Below are 24,009 nucleotides of genomic sequence, written 5' to 3' on the forward strand. Positions count from 1 at the left end.
TATGCGAATCATTACATTTAATTATTAAATAGATATATTTTGGGCTTTTAATGGATAAATATTGAGGCAATTCAAACTAAAGTTGATGTCATAGTTTGCAAGTAGAAAAGATTAATTTTCTATGCCAAAGAATAAGAAAATCTGTGTTACTACTCAGGCATAGACAATAAAATTTCCTTCTGTGGTTGAACATTTATCTGTCAATCCTTTCCGTGGTTTCTTTCGTCGTTTTATGTCGAAGTGATCATAGTTACTACGCCAAAATGCAGCAAAAGGTATGTAAAAATCAATGTTTCCCTCTATAATTTGATCGTTCTTCCGTTTACTAATTACTTTCCTTGAATTACAGCAAAAGAAAGAACCCATCCACTCAGTGCAGGTGTTCGGAAGAAAGGTAAGCGTAATTCTAACCTTCAAATATTTATCAACACGTGTGTTGACTCGGTTTCAGTGCAAATATTTCGTGTAGCTCTCGATTCATTCCTCACATTAGCGCATCTTTCTTTCAGAAAACCGCCACAGCTGTAGCATATTGCAAAAGAGGTCGTGGACATCTCAGCGTCAATGGCAGACCTCTTAGCCAAGTGGAGCCAAAAATGCTCCAAGACAAACTTCAAGAACCCCTTCTTCTGTTGGGAAAGGTGAGTTCTATTTGACATGAAATAACTGAAATGTTTCTAAATCGTTTTGATGATGCTTTTATCCCGAATATGAATTTGCGATGATTCATCTGTCAAACTGATTTTTTGCAAAAAAAAACTCAAACTCAACTCGTGTAATATCAGATTGTAATCTGTTGCATTTTTTCAAGGACAAATTCTCAGCTGTTGACATCAGAGTTCGTGTGAATGGTGGTGGTCATGTGTCTCAAATTTACGCCATTAGACAAGCCATCTCAAAGGCTATTGTTGCTTATTATCAAAAATGTAAGTATTGGCTTATTTCGATAATCGTAACTAGTATATTACAAGACATGGCCTAATCTACATGGGATGTTTCAGACGTTGACGAAGCCTCCAAGAAGGAATTGAAAGACATCCTTATCCAATATGACAGGACTCTGCTTGTTGCTGATCCCAGGAGATGCGAACCCAAGAAGTTTGGTGGTCCAGGAGCTCGTGCCCGCTACCAAAAATCTTACCGTTAAGATTATCATTCATATTTTATTATTATGAAATAAACATCTAAAACATCTCTCCTTTGTTTTCTTTTCCTGGTAGGGAATCAATAAAAGCAACTCAAAGTTCTGGTAAAACCTTCAATAATTTACATTATTTACATGTTTGTTTAATTTTTAAATAAGGCAAACTTCAAAGAAGTTTGAAAAAAAAATTGATTAAGTGAAAATTTGCTTAGATTAAGTCAAGATGCAGCTCTGCACCCATTCTTTGCAGGGCAATGATTGTGTTGATTGCTTTTCTCCATCTTCGTCGTATAACATATCTCTTTAATTTCGTTCTGTCGATTTCCATTTCTGGGACTGTTACATTGCTCAACCAAGGATGATTCAGAGCTTGTTGGGCTGTCATCCTTTCCCTGAAATTCACAGCAAAACTGTTAGTTCCATTCTTCATAAATTTTAGATTATTAGAGATGCATAACTTAAGTGCTATGGGTCGAGGTTGGCTGTGAGTTTTTTATATATAAAAACACCTCATTCATCCGAAATACTTGGAAAAAGTTAATCGTCTCTAGAGGACTATTCCTTACAAACTGAAATCATTTACAAACACTGGTTTTTTTCGGAAACAGAAGGTGCAAGAATTCATGAATTCGTTCAAATCGTCGTTTGAATGCATTGATGAAGTTTCACATTGAAAAAGGATGAAGATGAGAACTTTGAAATGATGATATCAGCGAAACATAAATCCTTAGCGAAGCAATAGCTGGAAGCGAAAATTAAATTTTTGATGACTTACCTAACTTGTGTGATGGTTGGATGATGTTCTTCGATGAATGCGAAGGATACTCAAAATTCCCGATAGGTTACGTTAAAAAATTTAGGATTTAAATAAAGTCGTTCTAACGATAAATAGTTTATTAGGCAATAGTTTTTTTCTTTAAAAAGAACAGGTTTCGCATACGGTAAAATAAATAGAGAAACAAGAGTTGTTCAAATTTAATTTTTTTTATGCAATTCGATTTTGAATGTGCATGTATTATGAAAAGTCGATATTCATGAAGGAAAATGAGTGGCTGAAAACTGTAATGTGAAAATGAAACTGACAGACAACACCATTTTTATCACAAGCCTGTAAATTCTCATTTCAAGCAGATGTAGTCCTACATTACGAAAATATTGGTTTCGTTGCCTTACTGGTGAAATATCTTGTCAGTTTTTTCCATATTTGGTACCCTCTCCTACTACTACAAGAAACAATAGGAAACTTATAGAGGTATGACGATAATCTGCATTGTTTTCATTAGATTTTGAATTCAAATTGCAGCGGGTTACGTTCCAATCATAGATATAATAGTTATGTCTATGGTTATTGTAGTTTCTTTCTTTTTCTTGTCGAAAATTTTCAGATTTAACAAAAATTTAAATCTTTTGAAGTTTTTTATTGTTTAATGTAGTATATACAAAATAAAAATGAAACATTATAAAATTTGGGGAAAAAGATGGGAAAATTTCATGACAATCTAATTCTATGACCAAGTGCCATCGATAAAACATAGATAGATGGATTTCTGTATTAAATCTGTGTGCGGATCTTTTTAAAAACGGTATTTTTTCTTTATTTTGGTTTAGAATTTGATTAAAAAATGCACTTGTTTATTCCCTATAGTTTTTGTCATGGAAATCATCTCCTTCAGAAATGTAAGACTCTTTTCAATATGCCACAGTATCAATTTCCAGCACGAACCGTCAATCAATCATAGACAAACTAAAACAACTCTATGTTTGTCTTTGATTCAATTTTCGAACTGATGGAAGGGAGTTATTTTCTTAGACGCCGCTCTGGACTGGAAAAAATTATTTAGAGAACTAATAGTCTTTTGACCTAAACTCTGCTCGCTCTCTGACCATTCTGATGATATCGAACTGTGCCTTGTATTTTGCCTCTTGGTCCCATGAGGTCCATCCCAGTGCTCCAGAAGTGTCAACAGCAGGTCTTTGGTGGTATTCGGAGTGGAATCGGTCTGTGCTCTTTGAACTGAGTTATATTTAACGGTTGCGCTGTATGTTTTGGTACCGTTCAAGTGCTTAACTGCCAAAGGGACATCTCGACTGAATTGGTTCAGTTTAAACTTAGTCTTTCTCCATGGTACATCGCAGTTCACTGGTCCCTTGGGGATATCCTCGTATTTCGTGTGTAAAATCTGTATTGGAACACTTTTGAGCACTCCATTCGTTTGTTGGTGATCCCCGTTTGAAGTGGGCGAAATGGGGGGTTCCCCCAGAGAACATTTATCGTTGTTCAGCGTCGTAGGTATCTTCGACAGTTGGTACAACTTATCCGACAGCTTCCTGATTTCTTCTGCCAAATTTATCCTTTCGGTTATGTCCCTCGGGGTCACCACCCCGTGGCTATCTGAAGCCCTCCGCCTGTCGAAATCGATCGGTTGGACGTCGCTAAACGCGTAATCGTCCAGTCCCGTGGATGACGCTAGCGAACCACAGGGAGACGGCGACAGACCTACCAGCGAATGAAGTGAATCTGTTAGTTTGTGTCCGCCAGAACATACCGGTGAAATGAACTGCGACTGTTTGTCGAAAATATACGGCGAGTTAGGGTGTTCGTTCCATCGTTCCACGAACAGTTTGAGGTTATCTTTCGTCACTTCCATGGAGGGCGTACGTGTCACTGGCCTTTTCTTTCTCTTCAGCCAGTCGTGATTTAGGCATTCTTCGGCCGACATGCGAGCGCTGCAAACGGAGACAAAGACCCTGTTAGTGAATTAATGACAAAATGAAGCATGCTCAAATCCCAAATTAGTATACACATAGTCCAAGAATTAACGCATGATATTCCGTTTCTATGACCAAACCATAGACGAGGAAACCACAAAAATATATAACCATAGAGAATGCAAATCATAGAGGATGCAAACCACAGACACTTATATTGGTGTTCTGTGACAGACACTATGTCTTGTACCAATCTATGTACCTGGTTAAAGCACAGAATATATCACGAATCCATTTTCGATGACCCCAATTGGTCAAAGTAACCGAACGAGACGCAAATTATAACTCTTGGACTGAGCGTTAGTTAAGAACACAAACTTAACTAATCTGGGTCTTCGTCATGCATCTCCAGGGGCTTACGCATCAAATCACTTTCAACAATAAAAGCTGTGAATGAGCTCTAGCTGAAAATGTAATATATACAAGTCGATATGGTGAATAAGATGAAATGTATAATGGCAAAATGCGCTATCAAACTTTCCTGACTCGTTTTTCCCACTATTCAGTATAAAAATTGACCAGAAAGAAATCCCAAGAGAATTAAAATACCTCTGTTTTATAATTCTATGCTTGTAACCTTTTTAAGTTCATAGAATATGAATGTCACTTACGTCATATCTTTGACCAACAGTTTCCTGATGAAATCTTTGGCGGTTTCGGATATTTCATTGAAGGCTTCATCATCAAAGTCGTATTTTGCTATGGTCACATTCGCCATCGTTTGAGGATCATTTGCGCCCATAAATGGAGATAAACCAGATAATCTGGAAAGAATTGAACATAAACTGAAAAAATTCAGGGAAAAATATAAGAAAACTTACAATACGTAACATATAACACCTACAGACCACATGTCTGTACCATATCCAATCGAATCATAGTTAACCACTTCCGGGGCAACAAATTCAGGGGTGCCAAATAATACTTGAAGTTTTTTTTCCGGATCGAACCTCCGAGCAAGTCCGAAGTCAATAATTTTCACCCTGTTTCCTGTTTTGGTTAGGCAGAGAATATTTTCCGGCTACAAAAAAAAAATTGGAGGTTCTTAAAATATTAAGGAAGTTTCGACGAGCTTTTACCTTCATATCTAAATGTAGAATTCTTTGTTTGTGCATAAAATCCACGCCCTCGCATATTTGTCGCATGAAAATCGTACAACTTTTTTCTGTGAGGACAAAATCGTCATCTATGACTCTCTCGAACAATTCTCCGCCTTCAATCCTGAAAAAAACTGTGAAATACCATACAAAAAATATGGAAACTACTCACAGTTCTAAAATAACACACATAATCTTCCCGTTTTCATAAGCGTCATACATCTGGATCAGTCTGGGGTGCTGTAGGGTTTTCATTATGTCCACTTCTCTTTCCACATTTCTCCTGTCTTCCTTTTTCGGGCAGTTTATGAACTTGGCAGCCAAGGTAAGGCCGGACTTTTTCTCTGTGCAACGGTAAACAATACCAAATTTACCTCTGCAATAATGTACATTTTATCCTAAAAACCCAGCAATTTTTCAACTTTCCTAGATGAAAATCAAAACGGAAGGGCGATAGACCTAATCATTTTCAAAACTAGATCATGAAAAGAAAGTACGTGTTAATAAAATACTGCTTATTTCATAAAAAATCTATGGAGGAAACCCTCCATAGAAAAATCAGATCTCACCTTCGAGTATTTTATGGATCTCACAGACAATAAAATGCTTCAGTTCTGTGGTCATGTGTCACAGACCATGATACCAGAAGCAAAGAGTAACAACATGTTACTCTTTGCCAGAACCATAGACATAGAGACATATCTATGGCCCGGAAATTCTGTGAACTGATGAGGTTATATTAATTTTCTGTGCCCAACCCATAGACAAAGAGTAAGAGTTACTCTTTGCCATAGACATAGAGAGTGAACTGAGCAACACCCGCATGAAAATGTTTTTCGTCGATTCAAGGAGTTTTTTTCCCTGGTCGCTTGGTGTTAGTGATGTTTTGAAAATATGGACATGGAAAGAAATGTATCGCCTCTTCCACATATCGTGTTTCTGAATTAATGTATGAAATGACGATTTACCTTCCTAATTCTTCCTGTAGGTTGTATTCTTCTTTTGGATCTACTCCTCTCTTGATTTGAACATCTCTATAAGGAAAACTCAATTCGATCTCTGCGAAAATAAGAGAAAGACAAAAATCAATTTCTGTCACGTTTGATACAGGATTTGATGCAAGAAATTTCAATATTTTATTTCACAGAAAATTGTCTTAGGACTAGTTAACATAATATTTTCCATGGAAATAGGGGTGGTACAAGCTTAGCCTGCTTGACGGTGAATTTATTTAGAGGGACGCCTTATAATTCGTTGGAATTTTTATCAAACAATCCTGTGGGGCTCTAGATTTTGGCAAGCATGCGAAATCTGATATCAGCCTTTTATGTTTTTGAAAATGTCGAAAAACACGTTGAGACATCACGTGGGAAGTGCAGAAAATGCTTTATTACCACATTATTTGCTCGCGACTGTACGTTTGGAAGGTTGCCATTTGGATCCAACTAATAACCGGTTGAATAAAATCATTCAGTTAATTGGACACATATCCTTCTTCAAAACTGTACGTTTCAACCAGAAAAATTTGGCAATCCAACAAATCATGACCTACGTACTATGTCCCACCTTATTTAGAATGTTTAAATGGTAAAAAATGATTTCTTCCAGTTTGAATTGAATTCTTCGATCGAATTCATATAAGTTTCATACCATAACAAACATTTCATGCTGAATTCACTGAGAAGGACGTAACCAGTGATGCCCAGTTCAAGCAGGGAAATAATTATCTAATTTGGCATCGAAGTGAGCCATGTAATCGATTGTTATTTGTAAACAACAAAATAGAAGTCAAGTGCAAGCTGTTCCTCAATTAAATGATTCGATTAATTACGAACAGCGATGGACTTGAGAGTGAATAGAATTCCAGGGATTTATTTAAAAGCGTTCCTAATAATACATTTTATGGATTGCGGCTGTAAAAACACATGAGTCTGTATGGATGTACGTTTCTGAATATTCATCTGATGGAACTGGGTCAAGTTTCCTCCAATCCAGACAGCTACTAGTATATATAAAGTCATATCGATGCATTTTTTATTTCTGATTCACACGTAAGTAAATATTTTTTCCAGGTTGATAAAAGATTCGAAAATTGTTATGTGTATTCTTTACTGAATCTATTCAAACTTACTGGAATCTCTCATGATGTAATAAAATATCCAAGCACAAAAAATTAATGCACAGTTAGAGTTCTCTGAACTGAATTGATATTATTTTTTGGCGACAACACAAGCACAGCACTTCAGAAACAATGAGAGGATGCCTGAGAAGCGCTAGCATTAAATAAGATATCAACAGGGTGAGTCTTGCCAATTGAAATTCATTAACTTCAGAGAGCATTCCTGAAAACGACATATTTTCTACAAGACCGAGCCAAGACGGCTTTCATTCGGATTCGAAGGAGTTTAAACTCAAATTCGTCTTTTTACATTACAAATTCTTTCATATTCCCACGACGAAGGGAAATATGAGACACAATTTGATTTTCCATGGTACATATTTGGAGGGATAATAATTATAGGACAACCTTCGTATATTTGGACCACAGAAAAGTTCTAGCCACAGAACACTAATAATTTTGACCTTGAGAATAACTGATGAGAAAATTCGATGATCCTTTCTGAAAAGAAATACCTATAGGAAATAAAGAGAATATTTCTATGGTTTTTGAAGAAATTACTCTCAGGATCACGTTATCTTAGATGGTCGAAAATGTAACCGTAGTAACATCAAACAAATCACAAACAAAACATTCACAAAATTTCCGGTGCACCTTCATATCATCAATTCGCTTTCGTAACTCAAAAAAAAACTATAAAATACCTTCAAAGTCCCTCATCATGCATTCTTCAAAAGCTGAGAAATCCCAGGAGAAGAACGTGAAGAAAACCGCCGGTGGTAAGACTTTCTTATTCTTTGAATGAACCAGAACATTTAAGTTTCATTCGTTCACATCATTCAAGTTATAAATCTTAATTATTTGATTCAAATTGAATAGGATGCGACCAGTGTTTGAAATGCAAATGCAGCAGTGACAGTACTGCCAAGGAGGGAGCAGCAGGAGGATGTGCCTGTCAGCCCAAAAAGAGCGCAGGGGTGAAAAAATATGATGATGAACTCTGAAGACGAAACAAAAAACCATGTAACTTACAAGAATAAAACTCATCCATATCACTAAATATGTAGTTTTATTTATCAAGACTTATATTCTATGTTCTACAGAATTTTAAACAGGTGAACCAGAGAGTTGATCAAAATCATCCAGCACAACCTAATAAAATCCACAAATTTCATGCCTAGTATCCAAATATAATCAAATTCTGTTCGACGATGAATGTAACTCAATCATTTTATCACGAATGTGATTGGAAAAGCTGTAATCTGAACCTCCTCGTAGTTTATCCGATGGAAGAAACCTGGACGCGATAAATCTGCGTATAATCAAGAAACTGAAAGTGCATAATTTATACTCAACTGCGCGATTATATTGTCAATGAAATGTTTTTTCAGTTGTGTTGGAAAGCTTCCAATAATGCCGACCTTGTATATTGTGGAGTCTTTCTAATTATTATCCCAGGAATTTTCGTGATTTTCGAAATGGGTCACAGAACAGACGTAGTATTTCATAGAATGCAGAAGAATCATCGAAAAATAATCGGTCATAGATATAGATTTTAGCTACATTCATAGATAATTTGTTGTTGTCTGATCATTGTATACCATAGACTATGAATGTACCAAATTGATACTCTTTGATTGAACCAAAGAGTAACAACTCTTCGATTAAACACTAGATGATAAAAGACCAGATACACACAAATCAAAGAGTAACAACTCTGCACAAAATATGCTGTTCTTTTATGTGATTTTGTTATGATGGTGGATGAAGGAATAACACTCACCTCCGACAGGTTCACTTTCATCGACACGTATCATCTTATTTCTCCCTGAAAAGTATATAAAATCAAGAACAACTCCTAACTTATGCTGATTAGGCTCAAAATAGAATGGAAACAGCAAAATTTCCTTATATTTTCAATGAGTATGTCAATGAAGTGAATATAAACAATGAAAAAAATTCGAACACTATACAGAGTGATCAATGAAACATAAATCTATAATTCTATAATTTGAAAACATCCAATAGCTCGTTTCTTCTATTATATTGCCTATACGTGCACTCATTTTTTATTTTACAAGACGTTAGTTCTTTCTGAATTTAAATGACTGTAAGGAAACTATTACGTGATGATGTTTTCTCTGTTGATTACCAACTGGAAAACTTTCCAACTGGAGGGATGTCATGTTCAGTTTTGTAAGCCTTCTTACCTTTCGAAATAGCTTCAGGCAATTAATAATGCGATGAACCCACAATACATTACTCCAACCAATTGCTTCCCGATTCACCAATATCGAAAACACCAACACAGCTTACTTGATTTAAAGATAAAAACAGTAGCGCTTCGGTCCGGCTGGAACTCTGGGATGCGCCAAAATTAGATACACACATCTCCAACTCCAACAGGCATTTGTTGGTCACGTGATATGGATATTCGGGAGTGAGCACAATATTTATTAAACAATTTTTATCCGAAATAGGATCCACATTCCTTTCCGCTATGCCAAGTTCGCCGGTATATGAAGTTGTCACCGGGGTTGGCAATCATTTCCCCATTTTCAGTTTGAATTCTTCAATAATTATCGAATAATTAATAATAATTGTAAGTAAGTAAAAAATAATGTTGAAATGGTTTGATCATTGATCGATGCCCATTGTTTCGAAACAAGAAGAAAATGAATTTCATAGAAAAAATGATCAATACACAGACAAATGTCAGATTTCAAAAGAATTGTCATATTTGACAACTGCAAAATTGATGTTAATCACCCCAATTAACTAACTTAATTAAAACAGTGTGTACTAATTTGAGTTTCCGTATTCCGTATATAAATATTATGAAATAGTCCCAATTGCTTTCACCTTCGTGAAAATCCCAGCGCTAATCTTAGTACTTCGTCTTCCCCATGACATAATTTCTTGGCACGGTGCAAAGAAGTCCGAATGCTAGATGCCGCCTTCGCGGCAAAAACACAAGGGGCTGTGCGATGCTCAGCTTGGGTTTAGAAAAAGAAATAGGAGCTTGGGATTCAGTACTTCTTGAACCACTCACTGAAGATAATTTCATCAGTAACTTATTACAGAGATTCAAAAGAGACCACATATATACTTACATTGGAAATGTTTTAATTTCTATAAATCCCTACAAAAAATTGGCTCTGTATTCCACAGATCTTGTTGAGACCTATGTTAAACGTGGGCCCTTTCAACTACCTCCTCACATGTAAGAATATTAACATATATTCTGAATCTATATAATATCGACATCTTTGTAGATACGCGGTAGCAGCCTCAGCCTATAGATGGCTAACTGATAGAAATGAGGACCAATTTATCATAGTAACAGGTGCAATATTACAGTACCTATCTGGAGTATTTTTATTTTAAAATGTTTTGTTTAGGAGAGAGCGGATCTGGTAAAACAGAAGCAGCTAGGATCGTGCTCCAATTTTTAGTTCTTGTTTCTGGAGAAACTCCAGAGGTGAAACTCATAAAAGATAGACTAGTACAAGCAAACACCCTATTGGAAGCATTTGGAAATGCACGAACTATGAGAAATGATAATGCTTCTAGATTTGTGAGTTCCTAAATCATCTAGACACTTTTCTGTTCTTGTAACATCATGATGACATGTTTTTCACGATAATTGCAGGGAAAATTCTTGGATATTGAGTTCGACTACAAGGGTGATCCTGTTGGTGGTTATTTAACACATTGTAAGTTTGTCAATTGTAAATATACTTTATTTCTGACTTCTTTCATGTTTCACGCTGCTTAGATTATTTGGATAAGGTATTTTTATCCATTTCAACTTTTTTTTGATGATGTGTTAATTGAAAATTTTTCAGGCACGAGTTACAAACTTGAATGCGGGTGATAGGAATTTTCATATATTTTATCAGCTGCTCTCAGGATCAGATATTCATTTATTGAGTGAGTATACCTATCTCATCTGTTCATTCATCAATTTTAGCCTGGTTGATGTAATATTTTCATTTTTTCTTAAGAGAGTTTGAAGCTACAGAGAAATGTGGAGCACTACCGGATTCTGCAGATTGACAGTTATCATTCCACCCAGTCAGACGAAGAAGATAGAAAGTTGTTTATATATACTAAAAGTGCATTAAATATTTTGGGCTTTTCCAATGAAAAAGTCGTCGATATATTTAGAATAATTGCAGTAATACTTAAATTAGGTAATCTTCAATTTGTGCCTTGTAATAACATAGACGGTACGGATGGATGTGTTATTTGCAATGAATATGGTGAGTCCATATGTCAAAAATTTCCAACTGTCAAATCATCAACCCTCTTCCACAGAACTTTTTGAGATCTGTGACCTTTTGGGTGCGGAACACAGATGGTTACATCGAGCCTTGACAACGCGGCAGATAGAAAATGGAATACTGGCAGATTTGAACGTGTGCGAAGCATCAAAACTTAGGGATGTTTTATGTAGAACACTTTACAGCCGCACTTTCTCATGGCTTATCAATAAGATTAACGAATTGTTGAAGGTGAGTTTGTCAGTCGTAATATATCTTTTCGTGATAATTTTTCATTTGAAGGTTAGTGAAAGTAATTGTGAGTAACTTTCAGATTAGGTGTTCAAAACGAAAGAATTTAGGAGTCTTAGACCTCTACGGTTTTGAATTCTTCGATACCAACAGATTTGAGCAGTTCATGATCAATTATTGCAATGAAAAACTACATCATTTCGTTATTTCTGCAACTTTGAAGGATGAACAAGAAGAAATAATTAGGGAGGGTCTAGAATGGTCCAGAATAGAGTATTTTAATAATGTGTAAGTTTGTGTGATTGAATAAGATTTGAGAAAATGTAACATGATTGTTTCCAGAGTAATATGTCAATTATTAGAAAACGAAAGTCACGGCATATTGACTTTATTAGACGAACCTAATGTAGCAAGTGATTCGGTATACCTCACAAGGGTTGAACAATGTTGTAGTGGACATTCGCACTGTTTAACATCGGATACATCACTGCCAATAAATAGTTTTCAGTAAGTTATCCATCACCGTTTTAAAGTTTATTATAACAGATTTGTTCTTCCAGAATCAGACATTTCGCGGGAACTGTTACGTACAGTGTGCGCGATTTTGTTCAGAAGAACACGGACTTTTTACCGAGGGAACTATCCCGAGCTATGTTCCGTTGTGATCATCCCTTGATGCCACATCTATTTCCCGAGGGCAATCCCAAACGTTGCACCGTCAAACGACCCCTTTCCAAATCGGCCCAATTGAGGATATCCCTCAATTCTTTACTCAAGGGCTTGTCGATGAGGCAGAGTCACTATATTCGTTGTTTGAAGCCGAACGAGTTGAAGATTCCTAGGAAATTCGAAGTGGGGCTGATACAGCACCAGGTAGGTCAAATGTACCGTGAGGTCAGTAGCTGGAAATGCATATACTGGTCGTTTAAATGATCTATTGTCGATGTTAGGGTGAGTTTTGATAAAAGTCTTGTGATTTTAGGTTAGATACTTGAACTTAATAGCGACAGTTCAAGTATGGAGGGCGGGATATTGTTACAAGCTTTCATATCCACAATTTCTGGGTCGGTACAAGATGGTATGTCCTAGTACCTGGCCGAGATGGCGAGGTTCACCCATCGAGGGGGTTTCGGTGATTCTTCGATCGCTTCCAATACCAAGCGCAGAATTTACCTACGGCAGGACCAAACTGTTTGTGAGAAGCCCCAGGACGGTTTTCGAGCTCGAAGATTTTCGTAGGGAGAGACTGCACGACCTGGCGCTCCTGGTGCAGAAGTGTTGGAGAGGTTATAAGGAATACAAAAGGTATCGGAGGATGAAGCACAGCCAAATGGTCATCGCGTCTGCTTGGAGGAGTTGGAAAGTGAGTAAACAGTGACAAATGGACATTTTCATGTAATCTTTACCGGAATATCCATAATTATCCATGGGAATGGAGGAATTTCCCTCAAAATAACCTCAAAATTTGTATGGGGCATGAACTGTCAAAATTGTTTGTTGCCATTGGTTACCGTAGGCGTTTCTTAGCAACCAACGATTTTGACATTTCTAGTCCTGTCACTTACTACACTTTGTTTTTTATTTTCATATTGGCATCTTACAGGAATTGAAATATGGTGTACCATTTAAAGGCCGTAAATTATGGTGTTTATATAGAGCGGTAGGTGGTTCCAAATTATTTGCAGAGTGGTAGTTCGCTAGGTAAAAGCCGCAATTAGTTCTACATATAAATGATTCCAATTCGTTAGCTATGTTCGAATGTCCAAAGAGACCATTTGTCCTTGTACAAAGCAAATATGAATCGAATTGTAATTTTCAGGCAAGGGAACAGTTTTTACTACTGAAAGAACGCAAAGAGAGGGAATGGGCAGCTACCTTGATCCAGAGACACTATATACAATGGAAAGTAAGTCATTGGAATACAAATTTCGTTTTCAGTCCTCTCGAAATTATCAGTACCTCACCTTCCCAATTTGTTTCAGAGGCGGCAGTACTTGTTTTCCCTGGCCGAGTCGCTCTCTCCAGAAGCCTGTTCGCCAATAAACCGCGACTGGCCGTCCTGCCATCCCAAATTGGCGGAATGTAACGAGCTCCTGAGGAGGATACATCATCGCTGGAGATGCCACAAGTTCCGGCTCAAGTTCGACCAGACCTCCAGGAATAGAATGAGGGAGAAAGTGACGGCCAGTTTCATTTTTAGAGATAGAAAATGTTCATATCCGAGAAGGTAATGCTGAAACTGTTCACGAACAACTGTTCCAACCTTTTTTTTTCAGTGTATCTCATCCGTTCGTTGGGGATTATGTTAGGTTAAGGCAGAATATCCAGTGGAAGAAGATGAGCATAGAAAGCAATGATCAGTACGTTGTTTTCGCTGATATAATAAATAAGATCGCACGAACTAGTGGAAAGGTAAGCTTCCTAGCTATATCTTGACAGTTGAGGTTAGGGGGAAGCCAGTAGTTCATTTGTACCGATCCTTAATTTCAATATGTTTTGCAGTTTGTTCCAATTCTCCTAGTAGTTTCAACCAGATCCATGTTGATACTGGACCAGAGAACTTTACAAATAAAATATCGTGTACCTGCTACAGAAATTTACAAGATGTCCTTGTCCCCTTACTTGGACGACGTCGCTGTTGTTCATGTAAAATCGGTAATGAATCGGATAATTCATAATTGGTGTGGAAGTTTTCACTTTTTCGTTTCCAGGCTTTCGAAAGCTACGACGAAGCCTCCAGCTCACTGTCCGACACCACCGGTTGTCTTTTTCAGAGCGACTTAAAGAAAAAAGGGGACTTTGTTTTTCAAACTGGGCATGTCATTGAGATTGTCACAAAACTATTTTTGGTTGTTCAAAATGCTACCGGTAAACCGCCTGAAGTAAACATAGCTACAGAGTGAGTTGACATATGATCGGATGAAGACATTTCCCAACTCCTCTTGATTCTTTTCGTTGCAGGTTTGAGGCGAATTTCGGTTCCCAACTGGTGACTTTTGCTTTCAAATGTGTGGGTCTACCGGAGGTACAACCAGGACAAATGAGGGTTCTAAGGAAAGCAAACAAAATGGAGATTTTGATGTGACACATGCCAAACATATCTTCGAGTCTAGTGTATCAAGTACTGCCATTAGGAACATTTATTGAATTGCACAATAATCATGAAGTATCCCATCGAATATTTCCAATCAACTTCACTTTAAGTTTCTCAATCAAGATTATGTGAACATGTTTCAACTGGTGTTGTGTTTGGTACTATATAACGTCTTAAATGATTGTAAGTAGTAAATATTTTTCCTCCCGTTATGGAGGTATATGTCCACTGGATCTGGGATTTCCGTTTTCATTTTGTCGTGTTTGTATATTGCCATTTTTCATTTTCGAGCTGGATGAAAAGTAAAACGAGGAATAATATTGGGACCTCATTGGAGTTTTTGTAATGGTTCATGAGTTATTTCCATATTGAGAGCAAATGTGCCAATGTATAAATAGTGCCACATTATAAATAGTACCTATCACTTGAGACGTTAATATTTTATGAAAATAGTGTAAAATAGTATTTTTAATCACATGTATATTTTTTATTGAAACACCTCTCTTGTCATGGGATTAATATAGAAGAAAATAGAAAAATTGTTACTATCTGAATTATTTCGTAGTTTGAAAACACCATAGACCTAATAAATTACACATTACTCTTTGTTCAGTGAAATGAAATAACATATTTCTCTGTAGTTAGTGGAAAAACAATTTTTCATTTCTATGCCAACACGATATATCTATGACGCCATAGAGAAAGTCTCTGTATGACGCAGATGGCGCCTGTCATCATTTTCTATGCCGAAAACGTGAAGTTGTCAAAGCAAAAAAGGTAAGTTAGGTTATTTTAATTTCAAATATTTGCTGTTTGAATATTGCGTTACATTTTGTCGAAGACTTATTTATGTATTTTATATATGATATTTACATATTTCACATATATTTCTCATGTTTCATTAAGAAGTTTACGTATAATGGCAAACAGTGTGTTATTCCCTAGCTCGCAAGTAAAAGGTTTGAAAGTGTTGGATAAGACACTTTTCATCAAAACAGTTAAAGTTCCGTGTCTACAAGTAGACAAAAATTCTGTTTCGAAGGCTGTTCTTACTCTCAAGAAATATTTTCTGAAACTAGAAAACTTCAAAGCTGTTCAATCGAGTGATTCAAATGTATCAATTTATTTGAATCCAGATTCAGTGAGAGAGTGGAAGAATATATCAACAGATGATATAAATACGTTATCCTCTATAGGCATATCCGATGAAAACCTTATTTTAAAAGATTTGACTCTAACATATGACAATTATTCACTTGATACAATATTGAAGTCCATTCTACCTGATGACTCGGATGGATTTTCTAGTTTCACAAAAGTTGGTCATATTGTCCATGTTAATCTTAAGGATCATTTGCTTCCATACAAGAAATTGATCGGTGAAGTACTCTTGGAGAAAGTGAAAAACTGTAAAACAGTTGTGAACAAATTAGATATGATCGATAATACCTATAGAAATTTCCACATGGAAGTACTTTGCGGTGAAGATAACATGCAAACATGTGTGAAGGAGAACAACTGTATATTTGAATTTGATTTCTCAACAGTGTATTGGAATTCGAGACTATCGACTGAACATGAACGAATTGTGAAGAAACTTCATAATGGGGATGTGTTCATAGATGTTTTTGCTGGTGTTGGGCCGTTTTCTGTTCCACTTGCTAAAAAAAAGTGTTATGTATATGCCAATGATTTGAACCCAGAATCCTACAAATGGCTGAATTATAACATAGAAAAGAATAAAGTGGATAAGAGACATATAAAAACATTCAATAAAGATGGCAGGGACTTCATAAAAACAGATGTTAAAAGTGTGCTTATAGAACATTTGAATCAACGTAATATTTTTATTGCTATGAATTTACCAGCGTTGGCTGTTGAATTTGTAGATGGTTTTGTTGGTCTTTTGGCTGAAAATATAGTAGAAATATCTAATATTCCGATTGTGTATGTGTATTGTTTTGCTAAAGGGTCAGAGACTAACACAGATTATTGCACTATCGCCAAAAATTCCCTTTTACAAAACATTGAGATAGATGTGACAGATAAAATAGTGGATATGTTTGAAGTAAGGACTGTTAGTAATTTCAAAAAAATGATCAGGATAACGTTGAAATTAGATGGTGATATCCTCTTTGCCAGTCGCAGTAATTCAAAGAGAAAAGTAGTACACGACGACAATCTTCTGACGAAAATACCGAAATGTATAAATTTTTCTTGAGTTTGATGAATTTTCTAAGTTTACTTTGTTACAGCAGACAATGGGGAAGAAAAAGAACAATAAAAATGCCAAGACAGCTGCTGCCAAAAGCCAACCACCTAAAGTTAAAGGGCAAGGTATGAAAGCTAAAGGCAAGCCAGCTCAAGTTAAAGGAAAGTTGAAAAAGGTATAATTCACAATGCTCATGAAATGTCTGATCTTGCATATGGCCAAATGGTATATAATTCTCATGAAAATATTGTTATTTCAGGATATTGTGAAAAACAAATCTAAAATCGAAGAAATCAACAAGCAATTCAAAAGCATGAAAAATACAAAGATTCAAGGCCCTCATCAAAAAAAGAAAATACAGGTCAAACATTCTGATTTGACTGCTGTTAATCCGAAGGTGCCTAATAAGGAATAAATTTGTAAATATTGGTCATTCTTTGTGTAACTCGATGTAAATATATCAAAATTAAATTGGTTGCGTAAAAGTGAGTCTTTTATTTAAAGTATCAACTTACAATTTATCATAGTCACCTTAGATGGATGGATTTAATTTTCATAAAATTCTTCTCAGAAGATATTGCTTAAAGTTAAAAAAAAAAACTAGTATAACAAAAAAAAATATTGCAACTTCTCTTAACACCAGGAAAACATTAAGTACAAAGACATAAAGTTAGGTCTATGCTTCTGAGATCATATGCTTAAGTGAGATCACAACTAAATGGCATACGTTATAAAACAAAAATAATAACAATATAAAAAAAAACTTAACTTCATTTCTCAACGAATAAAACAACAGGAATCTTTTACTCTTCTTGCTTCACAGCATTGTCTTGAGGTTCTTGTTCATCTGCGCCCTTCTCTTTCTGCTTCTCCTCAAGAGCAGCCTTCAAATTTTCAATTTCGGCCTCAAGTTGATTTATTTGTTCGTGGGCATCTTCTAGCTTAGTTTTCATTTGCTTGTGTGTGTCGAGACCAGCATGGATAGCTAATTTATCCCTTATGAATCTGAGTAAATTGTTAAGGAGTATATAATGAATATTTCAATTAAAAAAAATATGAGTAATGATGAAATAATCAAAAGTCATTCAATTTCCAAAGGATACTCTAGGGCATCATCGGGCTTGTCAGTTTCTTCATAAAGATTAACAAGTACTTTGGTAAGAGCATCCATAACACCATTTTTTTCTAGATATTTTCGAAATTCTTCACGTTTTCCCTCGGACGGCTAAGAAAAAAAGGGTAATCAGAAAATTTATTGCTCGAAATGGAATTATTACCTTGAAAGTTTGATTTGTACTCATTTTAATTATTTGTTCAGGTGATATTACTTTAGTAAGAAGGAAATCGAGGAAATTAAATTAATGACAAAAATTTATGAAATAATTCAACTGTCAACCGATGAAAACAAACTGTTTCAATCACAGAATATATTTTCTTTAATCATATGGTAAACTTTTTGAATTCAGAGATCGGCATTTCGAGGAATATTTTTCGAAAAACTACTGATTCACATATTATAAGAACTCCGATTTACACTCATCTTTCCAATTTATTTCTAATTCAATGAAGATCGATATTCTCCATCTATGCTCGTAACCCAATCAAAGATTAACCTCTTTCGCCAAATTTGGGTCTTTGTTTTCGTAGGACTTAAGGCAAGGTATTTTTATTGCCAGGTGTTTTCTAATCTGATAAATTTCCACAAAAATCATTTGAAATGGAGGCTGTAGATAAAGAAATTGAATTGGGCGATAAAAAATCCTACGCTGGTATCCCAGAAGCCGAATTTGTGGTTAGTATTCATTCGGGGAATTCCAAATGCTTTAAATAATCTTTACACCTTAGGAAGATGTAGATGCCTACATGGCTAGACCTGAAAATGTAGACGGTGTCGATGAAGTATTGAAAAGGCTTGATAATCAACATGCAAAATATAAATTTATGGAATATAATCTTGCCTCGAAAAAGAAACGTTTACAAACCCAAGTACCAGAACTCAAAAGATCTTTATTAACAATCGAAGAATTGGAAAAACAAAAAACTGAGTTCGAAGCCCAATTTTTGCTTAGTGAACAAGTTTTTGCAAAAGCTAAAATTCCACCGACGGAACATGTGTGCCTTTGGCTGGGAGCTAATGTAATGCTAGAATATACTCTGGAAGATGCTAAAAAACTACTCAGTCAAAATATAGCCGTCGCTACACGAAACCTTGGATATGTTGAACATGATTTGGATTTTTTGAGGTTAGTTATGATTTGTAAGGAAGTATCTTGGAAATCGGCTTAAATTTTTCCAGAGACCAATTCACAACAACCGAGGTTAATATGGCTAGAGTTTACAATTGGGATGTAAAGAGGAAGCAGGCAGCAAAGGCTAAGTGAGAATTGAATCAAAGCCAAGTGAAGTAAAGAAAGAGTTGTTACCTCAATTCAATTTTAACGCAACTTTCGAAGGTTAATCTGATTTTCATCATCCACAATCACCCAGTATATGTTCAATTACATATGGCTTAAATTATTTCACCTTAGTTTGTAATTGAATAAACTGGTTTTCACAGTATTTTTTTTATTAGCATACCTACTTACTTTTTTTTAGTTTGAACAAGTTGGAAATCTTATCATAGTTCATATGGAAATCAACAAATTTAATGTAAATACTTAATATTTATTAGAATAACAACAAACATTATGACTCGATACATGAAATTTCATCAGCAGTAAAAAAATTAACATCTTCAAATGAAGTAGAGCTACCGTAACACAAAATATAACAAAGCACTATTTATAAACGTTCTTTTTTGATTATGGAATAACCTTGAGGATTCCTGCTCACCCTCCAGTAGTGAGAAATATTCTGCACACTATGCCTCAGGATATCCAAGAAATCTTGGTCGTGCGTTATAACTATAAGTTGAAAATTGTTATCGTTCACATGCGAAGTGATCAAATTGGACAACGCATAAGTGAGGCTCGTAACATTTTCCTTATCCAAATTGGTTGTGGGCTCATCTAACGCCAAAATACCACAGTGAGAACTGAAGGATTCCGCCAGAGCGATCCTGATGATTAAACAAGCTAGAACTCGTTGTCCTGCGCTGCACCTTCCTCTCATCTCCAATTCCACACCGTTTTTCTTCTGAACGACCTTGTAATCGTAAGTTTTTTTGGCACTGGAAGTCGATTTGGATTCCTTAGTTTGAATTTCGATGTAATCTATATCGTTACCCTTGTAGATATTCCTCCATAACTCTCTTATTCTGTAGTTTATCTGTACCATTCTGTCTTTATGGTATTCCAGAACGGAGTGGTGTAGAGCTTTGATATAAATCTTCAAATCGGTGACGAGTTTTTCCATCAGTTTCAATTCAAACAGCTTTTCTTTATAAATTTTTTCAGAATTCTTGTTCTCCGGTTGGTTCAGTTCTTTTTCAATATCTTCGATTGTTGTTTTCAGTTCCGTTTCCTGTCCTCTCAAGCTGTTGATGTCTCTCTCTCCCAGTTCGATCTTTCGTTTCAATTTAAGTTTTTCCTCATATACGGACTGGTAATTATAAGTGCCTATTTTATTTTGAAGTTTTGTTATTTCGATAACTAGTATTCCTTCCGCTTTTTGTTTTTCTCTCAAGGTAACATTATCTTGTAAATCCCGGAGTTTCGTTGCTTGTTTCGCTATTTCTTCCTTTTTCTCCGTTATTTTATTCATAGTTTCATTCTTTATCTCAACAAGCTTCTTCCTTTGGTCTTCGAACTTACTCACTTTCTCAATTTGATCTTGCAGTTTCCCATCGGAGTTTTTATTTCTGTAATCTGTAATTTCCGTGTCTAATTTGACGATTTCTTCCACTAATTTACTTTTTTTATTGGTTTCCAACCGTTTGTTATTGATTAATTTCTCGTTGCTGCTTACTAACGTCGTTTTCTCCTTGTTTAAACCGTTTAGTTCAACATCGAGCTTGGTCAGTTCTGCTTGTTGTTCTTCCTTTTCGACCAGAAGACAGCTGTAGTTATCGTTCAATTCCTCCAGTTGCTTCTCTAGGTGAGGCTTGTTGTTTGCCTGAGTTTGATACTTGAGTTGTAACTCTAATTCTCTACTTTTATCTTCTTTTATTTTCTGACAACGTTGTTTGTGTTGGTCTAACTTTTGTCTCAAACTGTCTGACTTTTTTCTTTGATCCTTAAGATCCCCATTCAAGTTTTCCAATTCGCTCTCAACTTCTTGTTTATTCTTTGTTGTATTCACTGTTTGTTTTTGATTCAGTAGTTCGTCGATGTTTTCTTCGCTTGCTTTTATATCCGCATAATATTGATCCAGTAGAGTGGCATCCGTTAGAACTTTCCTGCAGATTTCAACAATTTTCGTAGGCGTTTTCAAATCCTCGTTCAGTTTAGATAATTGGTCTGTCGATTCCTTCAATTGGGTCTTATCATTCTCTAATTGTTCATACAGTAATGGCAATTTTACATTGGATAATTCTTCGACGTTCTCGTTTACCGGTTTGAGTTGTTGTAGTTTGTTATATAATTTCTCTTCTTTGTTTAGATTTGTTTCGGCAGTTGCCAATTTTTCCGGTATAGATATAATTTTTTGTTTCAATTTCTCAACGATGGCTAAAACTATGTTAGTTTTACCAGAAAAATCCGTTTCGCAAATTGGACAACAGGCTTTCTCCTTTTCAAACTCCTCAATGAAGGTTTGATACATAATTTTGGCGGAACTGTATTGTCCTTTTTCCTTCTGAAATCTTTCCTTTCGCTCGAAAGTTTGCCTCAGCAATAATGTATAATCGGTGTTTCGACATACTGAAGCTATTTGGGATTTTTTAGATTGCAGTTCAGATTCAAATCTTTTAATGTCTCGTGACTGATGATGTATCTGCGTTTCCAGTTTGGTGATTTCCTTTTGCTTGTTGGATATGTCCGTGTTGAGTTTCTTGATTTCATTTTCATTAGTGGAGAGAATAGCTTGTACTTTTCCTCCTATGTTTATTTTTGGTATTGCTTCTTTAAAAAGAGTATTGAAGTTGCCAGAGTGTCTGTTCATGATTTTGTTCAGCTCAGTCCTTTTCTTGATTTTTGTTTGTTCTTCTAAATTCAATTTTTCCTCTACTATATAGTTATGTTGAAGAATTTTATAGAGTTCTTCCAATTCTTCTAGTTTCGTTTCCATTTTAACTATTTCTTTTTTGCTGTTACCGATCTCAACTTCGGTTGCTTTCTCATCGAAGTTACTTTCAAGAGTTTCAAGAGTTTTTGTCAAGTTCTCAATTTTTTTGTTTATCGCAACCAATCGACTGCTCGCAATGTCAAGTTCTTGTATTTCATTCTTGACTTGCAACATTTTTTCGTCGATTTTGCGAATATCTGTAGAGGTAGATTTAACTTTTTCTTTGGTGGTAGCTAGGGCTTCCCTGGCCTTATCAATTTTTTCTTGCATAACACTTTCTTCGAGATTTTTCTTTTTGATGAAATCCTGTAAATCGTCATCGATTACTTTCAGTTTTGCTTTGAGCTTATTGATTGCTTGAAGTGATTCTTCAGTTGTATCCCACACAAACGGATCGGAGACTTCCAGTGATTCCTTTGCTTTCACGAAGAGAGTATTTCTGTTATTTATCTTCAATTCAAATTGTTTTTTTTCTTCTCTTAACTGACCAAGTTTTATCTGCTCTTTTTGTATTTCTTCGTTAATTCGAGTTTCCTTTTTCGCGATTTCTTTTCTTTTTTCATCTAGCTCTCTTATTAAAGCTTCTTTTTTTTTCTGGTCTTGTTCAAACTCAGATATTTTCACTTGTAGCTCCTCATCGTCACCTTGAAATACATCAGTTATATTCTGTTTTAGCATGTTTTGTTGCTGGATTAACCCTTTCTTTTCTGCATCTTTACTGGCCAATTGTTTTTGTAATCTTCCCAAATCGACTTCCAACTGCTCGATTTCATCCAATCTGATTTTATGAGGCTCCAATAATTCAACTTTTTTCAAAACATCTTCATGAAGTGCTCTACATTTGTCTTTCTTCTCATCTAGTAGTTTTTTCTTTTTAGTCACTTCTACTTTCTTTTCTTTTTTAGTTTCGACTTCATACTTCAGCAATTTAATCTTAGTTTCTTTTGCAGTTAATGCTTTACTGAGTACTTCACCACACTTATTATACTTCTTAGAATCGAATATTTCATCAAATTTCTCCTTCACTTTTTTACCTTCATCAAGAGGCCATGAAGAGTTTTCTTGATGGCAAAATAGAACATTATTCAAAATACAAGGAGAAATCTGTAATACTTGCGCACAATGTTTATCAATTTCAACACACCGACCAGAAGAGTGATGCTTCTCCCCATTGGTATAAAGAATAGACAGCGAAGAGTCAAGAGAAGAGAATGACATCGAGGAAGGTCCCTGAACTACTTGAATAGCCTTCACAATAGTGTAAATATCCCCTTTAACATCAATCAATTTAAGTCTTATTTGGCCCTTAGTCTGAGCACGATCTGATATTTTTGGATCATGGACGAAACCTTGTCCTTTAGCTGTACCACCGGGCAGATCACTAGTGCAAGCATATTTGATAGCTTCGAGAATTGTTGTTTTGCCACAGCCATTTTGTCCAACCAAGAGTGTTACAGGTGTATCGAAAGAGATTGTTTGCGTGTGCTCTTCAAATGGCCCAAAACTACGTATACCGCTCAGTTGTAACTTTAATAAAGTTGCCATTGCTCTGAAAAATGTTCAATATGTCAGCCCTAAGGGAAGTGATACGTCCTAATAACTGAGTTTTTCAATTATTCCGAATTCATAGGTAGAATATTAGAGTAGAAAAGAGTACCTTTCTAATGAATATGGTATGAAATCTTCGAATTCTATCAGACTTTTTTCATTTATTTAACTGATAACCTCCAGGACACATCTGGTTATCCTGGATAATTCCAATTCTTATTCAATATCCTTCAGTTTTCTACAATGAATTGACACATGAACTGAATCAGTTCGATGGATTTCGAACGATGGAGGGAAAACTTTTTTTGATTTTACCCGGAAAATGAATTTTCAATCCAGCCGCCAA

General features: G+C 35.6%; 7 protein-coding genes and 1 long non-coding RNA gene across 12 annotated transcripts; 5 read left to right on the top strand and 3 right to left on the bottom strand.

Annotated features, from left to right (window-relative positions):
- Positions 1-152: 152 nt before the first annotated feature.
- On the top strand, positions 153-1,194 carry LOC123314825 (40S ribosomal protein S16). Its single transcript, XM_044900201.1, has 5 exons — positions 153-275; positions 350-394; positions 510-641; positions 812-926; positions 1,002-1,194. The coding sequence occupies exons 1-5, from the start codon at positions 264-266 to the stop codon at positions 1,145-1,147; spliced, it is 450 nt and encodes a 149-aa protein (XP_044756136.1). The 5' UTR covers positions 153-263; the 3' UTR covers positions 1,148-1,194.
- A 50-nt stretch (positions 1,195-1,244) lies between these two features.
- LOC123314824 (myosin light chain kinase, smooth muscle) lies at positions 1,245-9,515 on the bottom strand. 4 transcript variants are annotated; one of them, XM_044900200.1, is made up of 9 exons: positions 9,340-9,510; positions 8,913-8,957; positions 5,979-6,069; positions 5,183-5,386; positions 4,993-5,134; positions 4,735-4,934; positions 4,525-4,677; positions 3,691-3,871; positions 1,245-1,536 (listed from the first exon to the last, which is right to left on the bottom strand). In XM_044900200.1, the coding sequence occupies exons 2-9, from the start codon at positions 8,944-8,946 to the stop codon at positions 1,363-1,365; spliced, it is 1,179 nt and encodes a 392-aa protein (XP_044756135.1). In that variant the 5' UTR covers positions 8,947-8,957; positions 9,340-9,510; the 3' UTR covers positions 1,245-1,362. The 4 variants fall into 4 exon arrangements, with proteins under 4 accessions (XP_044756135.1, XP_044756132.1, XP_044756134.1 ...); XM_044900197.1 differs by lacking the exon at positions 1,245-1,536 and having other exon boundaries at positions 2,907-3,871; positions 9,340-9,515; XM_044900199.1 differs by lacking the exons at positions 1,245-1,536; positions 9,340-9,510 and having other exon boundaries at positions 2,907-3,871; positions 5,183-5,408; positions 8,913-8,961.
- Positions 2,300-2,960, top strand: LOC123314827. Its single transcript, XR_006537873.1, has 2 exons — positions 2,300-2,488; positions 2,530-2,960. It is a non-coding gene; the product is annotated as an uncharacterized LOC123314827 (long non-coding RNA).
- Positions 9,516-9,841: 326 nt separating the features above from the next.
- LOC123314826 (unconventional myosin-Ia) lies at positions 9,842-15,294 on the top strand. Its single transcript, XM_044900202.1, has 19 exons — positions 9,842-10,352; positions 10,405-10,475; positions 10,531-10,706; positions 10,782-10,845; positions 10,908-10,921; positions 10,978-11,062; positions 11,137-11,394; positions 11,450-11,646; positions 11,729-11,934; positions 11,989-12,153; positions 12,207-12,519; positions 12,629-13,009; positions 13,250-13,306; positions 13,466-13,552; positions 13,629-13,873; positions 13,923-14,058; positions 14,149-14,301; positions 14,358-14,545; positions 14,608-15,294. Exons 1-19 carry the CDS (start codon positions 10,117-10,119, stop codon positions 14,729-14,731), a joined length of 3,156 nt encoding a protein of 1,051 aa, XP_044756137.1. The 5' UTR covers positions 9,842-10,116; the 3' UTR covers positions 14,732-15,294.
- Positions 15,295-15,525: 231 nt separating this feature from the next.
- Positions 15,526-17,437, top strand: LOC123315822 (tRNA (guanine(37)-N1)-methyltransferase). 2 transcript variants are annotated; one of them, XM_044901688.1, is made up of 3 exons: positions 15,526-16,944; positions 16,996-17,127; positions 17,212-17,437. In XM_044901688.1, exons 1-2 carry the CDS (start codon positions 15,603-15,605, stop codon positions 17,022-17,024), a joined length of 1,371 nt encoding a protein of 456 aa, XP_044757623.1. In that variant the 5' UTR covers positions 15,526-15,602; the 3' UTR covers positions 17,025-17,127; positions 17,212-17,437. The 2 variants fall into 2 exon arrangements, with proteins under 2 accessions (XP_044757623.1, XP_044757624.1); XM_044901689.1 differs by having other exon boundaries at positions 16,999-17,127.
- On the bottom strand, positions 17,433-18,388 carry LOC123315824 (c-Myc-binding protein homolog). The gene is made up of 3 exons (XM_044901691.1): positions 18,230-18,388; positions 18,056-18,177; positions 17,433-17,957 (listed from the first exon to the last, which is right to left on the bottom strand). Exons 1-3 carry the CDS (start codon positions 18,251-18,253, stop codon positions 17,756-17,758), a joined length of 348 nt encoding a protein of 115 aa, XP_044757626.1. The 5' UTR covers positions 18,254-18,388; the 3' UTR covers positions 17,433-17,755.
- A 164-nt stretch (positions 18,389-18,552) lies between these two features.
- On the top strand, positions 18,553-19,507 carry LOC123315823 (prefoldin subunit 3). Its single transcript, XM_044901690.1, has 3 exons — positions 18,553-18,744; positions 18,798-19,195; positions 19,249-19,507. The coding sequence occupies exons 1-3, from the start codon at positions 18,670-18,672 to the stop codon at positions 19,331-19,333; spliced, it is 558 nt and encodes a 185-aa protein (XP_044757625.1). The 5' UTR covers positions 18,553-18,669; the 3' UTR covers positions 19,334-19,507.
- A 95-nt stretch (positions 19,508-19,602) lies between these two features.
- On the bottom strand, positions 19,603-24,008 carry LOC123315820 (DNA repair protein RAD50). The gene is made up of 2 exons (XM_044901685.1): positions 23,773-24,008; positions 19,603-23,664 (listed from the first exon to the last, which is right to left on the bottom strand). The coding sequence occupies exon 2, from the start codon at positions 23,658-23,660 to the stop codon at positions 19,734-19,736; it is 3,927 nt and encodes a 1,308-aa protein (XP_044757620.1). The 5' UTR covers positions 23,661-23,664; positions 23,773-24,008; the 3' UTR covers positions 19,603-19,733.
- Between the last annotated feature and the right edge of the window lies 1 nt (position 24,009).

Source organism: Coccinella septempunctata, chromosome 6 (genome assembly GCF_907165205.1).
Source record: "Coccinella septempunctata chromosome 6, icCocSept1.1, whole genome shotgun sequence".
Lineage (NCBI taxonomy): Eukaryota > Metazoa > Arthropoda > Insecta > Coleoptera > Coccinellidae > Coccinella > Coccinella septempunctata.

Excerpts from the sequence above, each read along its gene's own strand:
- LOC123314825 (XM_044900201.1), top strand. Across the intron at positions 642-811 it reads CCCTTCTTCTGTTGGGAAAG|GACAAATTCTCAGCTGTTGA; the intron begins GTGAGTTCTATT and ends CATTTTTTCAAG. Across the intron at positions 927-1,001 it reads TGTTGCTTATTATCAAAAAT|ACGTTGACGAAGCCTCCAAG; the intron begins GTAAGTATTGGC and ends GGGATGTTTCAG.
- LOC123314824 (XM_044900197.1), bottom strand. The coding sequence starts at position 8,946 with ATGATACGTGTCGATGAAAGTGAACCTGTCGGAG. Across the intron at positions 4,678-4,734 it reads GGTGTTATATGTTACGTATT|ATTATCTGGTTTATCTCCAT; the intron begins GTAAGTTTTCTT and ends AATTCTTTCCAG. Across the intron at positions 3,872-4,524 it reads CTGTTGGTCAAAGATATGAC|CGCTCGCATGTCGGCCGAAG; the intron begins GTAAGTGACATT and ends CTCCGTTTGCAG.
- LOC123314826 (XM_044900202.1), top strand. The coding sequence starts at position 10,117 with ATGCTCAGCTTGGGTTTAGAAAAAGAAATAGGAGCTTGGGATTCAGTA. Across the intron at positions 10,353-10,404 it reads TTTCAACTACCTCCTCACAT|ATACGCGGTAGCAGCCTCAG; the intron begins GTAAGAATATTA and ends ACATCTTTGTAG. Across the intron at positions 13,010-13,249 it reads CTGCTTGGAGGAGTTGGAAA|GAATTGAAATATGGTGTACC; the intron begins GTGAGTAAACAG and ends GGCATCTTACAG.
- LOC123315822 (XM_044901688.1), top strand. The coding sequence starts at position 15,603 with ATGATATTTACATATTTCACATATATTTCTCATGTTTCATTAAGAAGT. Across the intron at positions 16,945-16,995 it reads TCTGACGAAAATACCGAAAT|CAGACAATGGGGAAGAAAAA; the intron begins GTATAAATTTTT and ends ACTTTGTTACAG.
- LOC123315824 (XM_044901691.1), bottom strand. The coding sequence starts at position 18,253 with ATGAGTACAAATCAAACTTTCAAG. Across the intron at positions 18,178-18,229 it reads GTACAAATCAAACTTTCAAG|CCGTCCGAGGGAAAACGTGA; the intron begins GTAATAATTCCA and ends TTTTTTTCTTAG. Across the intron at positions 17,958-18,055 it reads AAGCCCGATGATGCCCTAGA|ATTCATAAGGGATAAATTAG; the intron begins GTATCCTTTGGA and ends CAATTTACTCAG.
- LOC123315823 (XM_044901690.1), top strand. The coding sequence starts at position 18,670 with ATGGAGGCTGTAGATAAAGAAATTGAATTGGGCGATAAAAAATCCTAC. Across the intron at positions 18,745-18,797 it reads TCCCAGAAGCCGAATTTGTG|GAAGATGTAGATGCCTACAT; the intron begins GTTAGTATTCAT and ends TTTACACCTTAG. Across the intron at positions 19,196-19,248 it reads CATGATTTGGATTTTTTGAG|AGACCAATTCACAACAACCG; the intron begins GTTAGTTATGAT and ends AAATTTTTCCAG.
- LOC123315820 (XM_044901685.1), bottom strand. The coding sequence starts at position 23,660 with ATGGCAACTTTATTAAAGTTACAACTGAGCGGTATACGTAGTTTTGGG.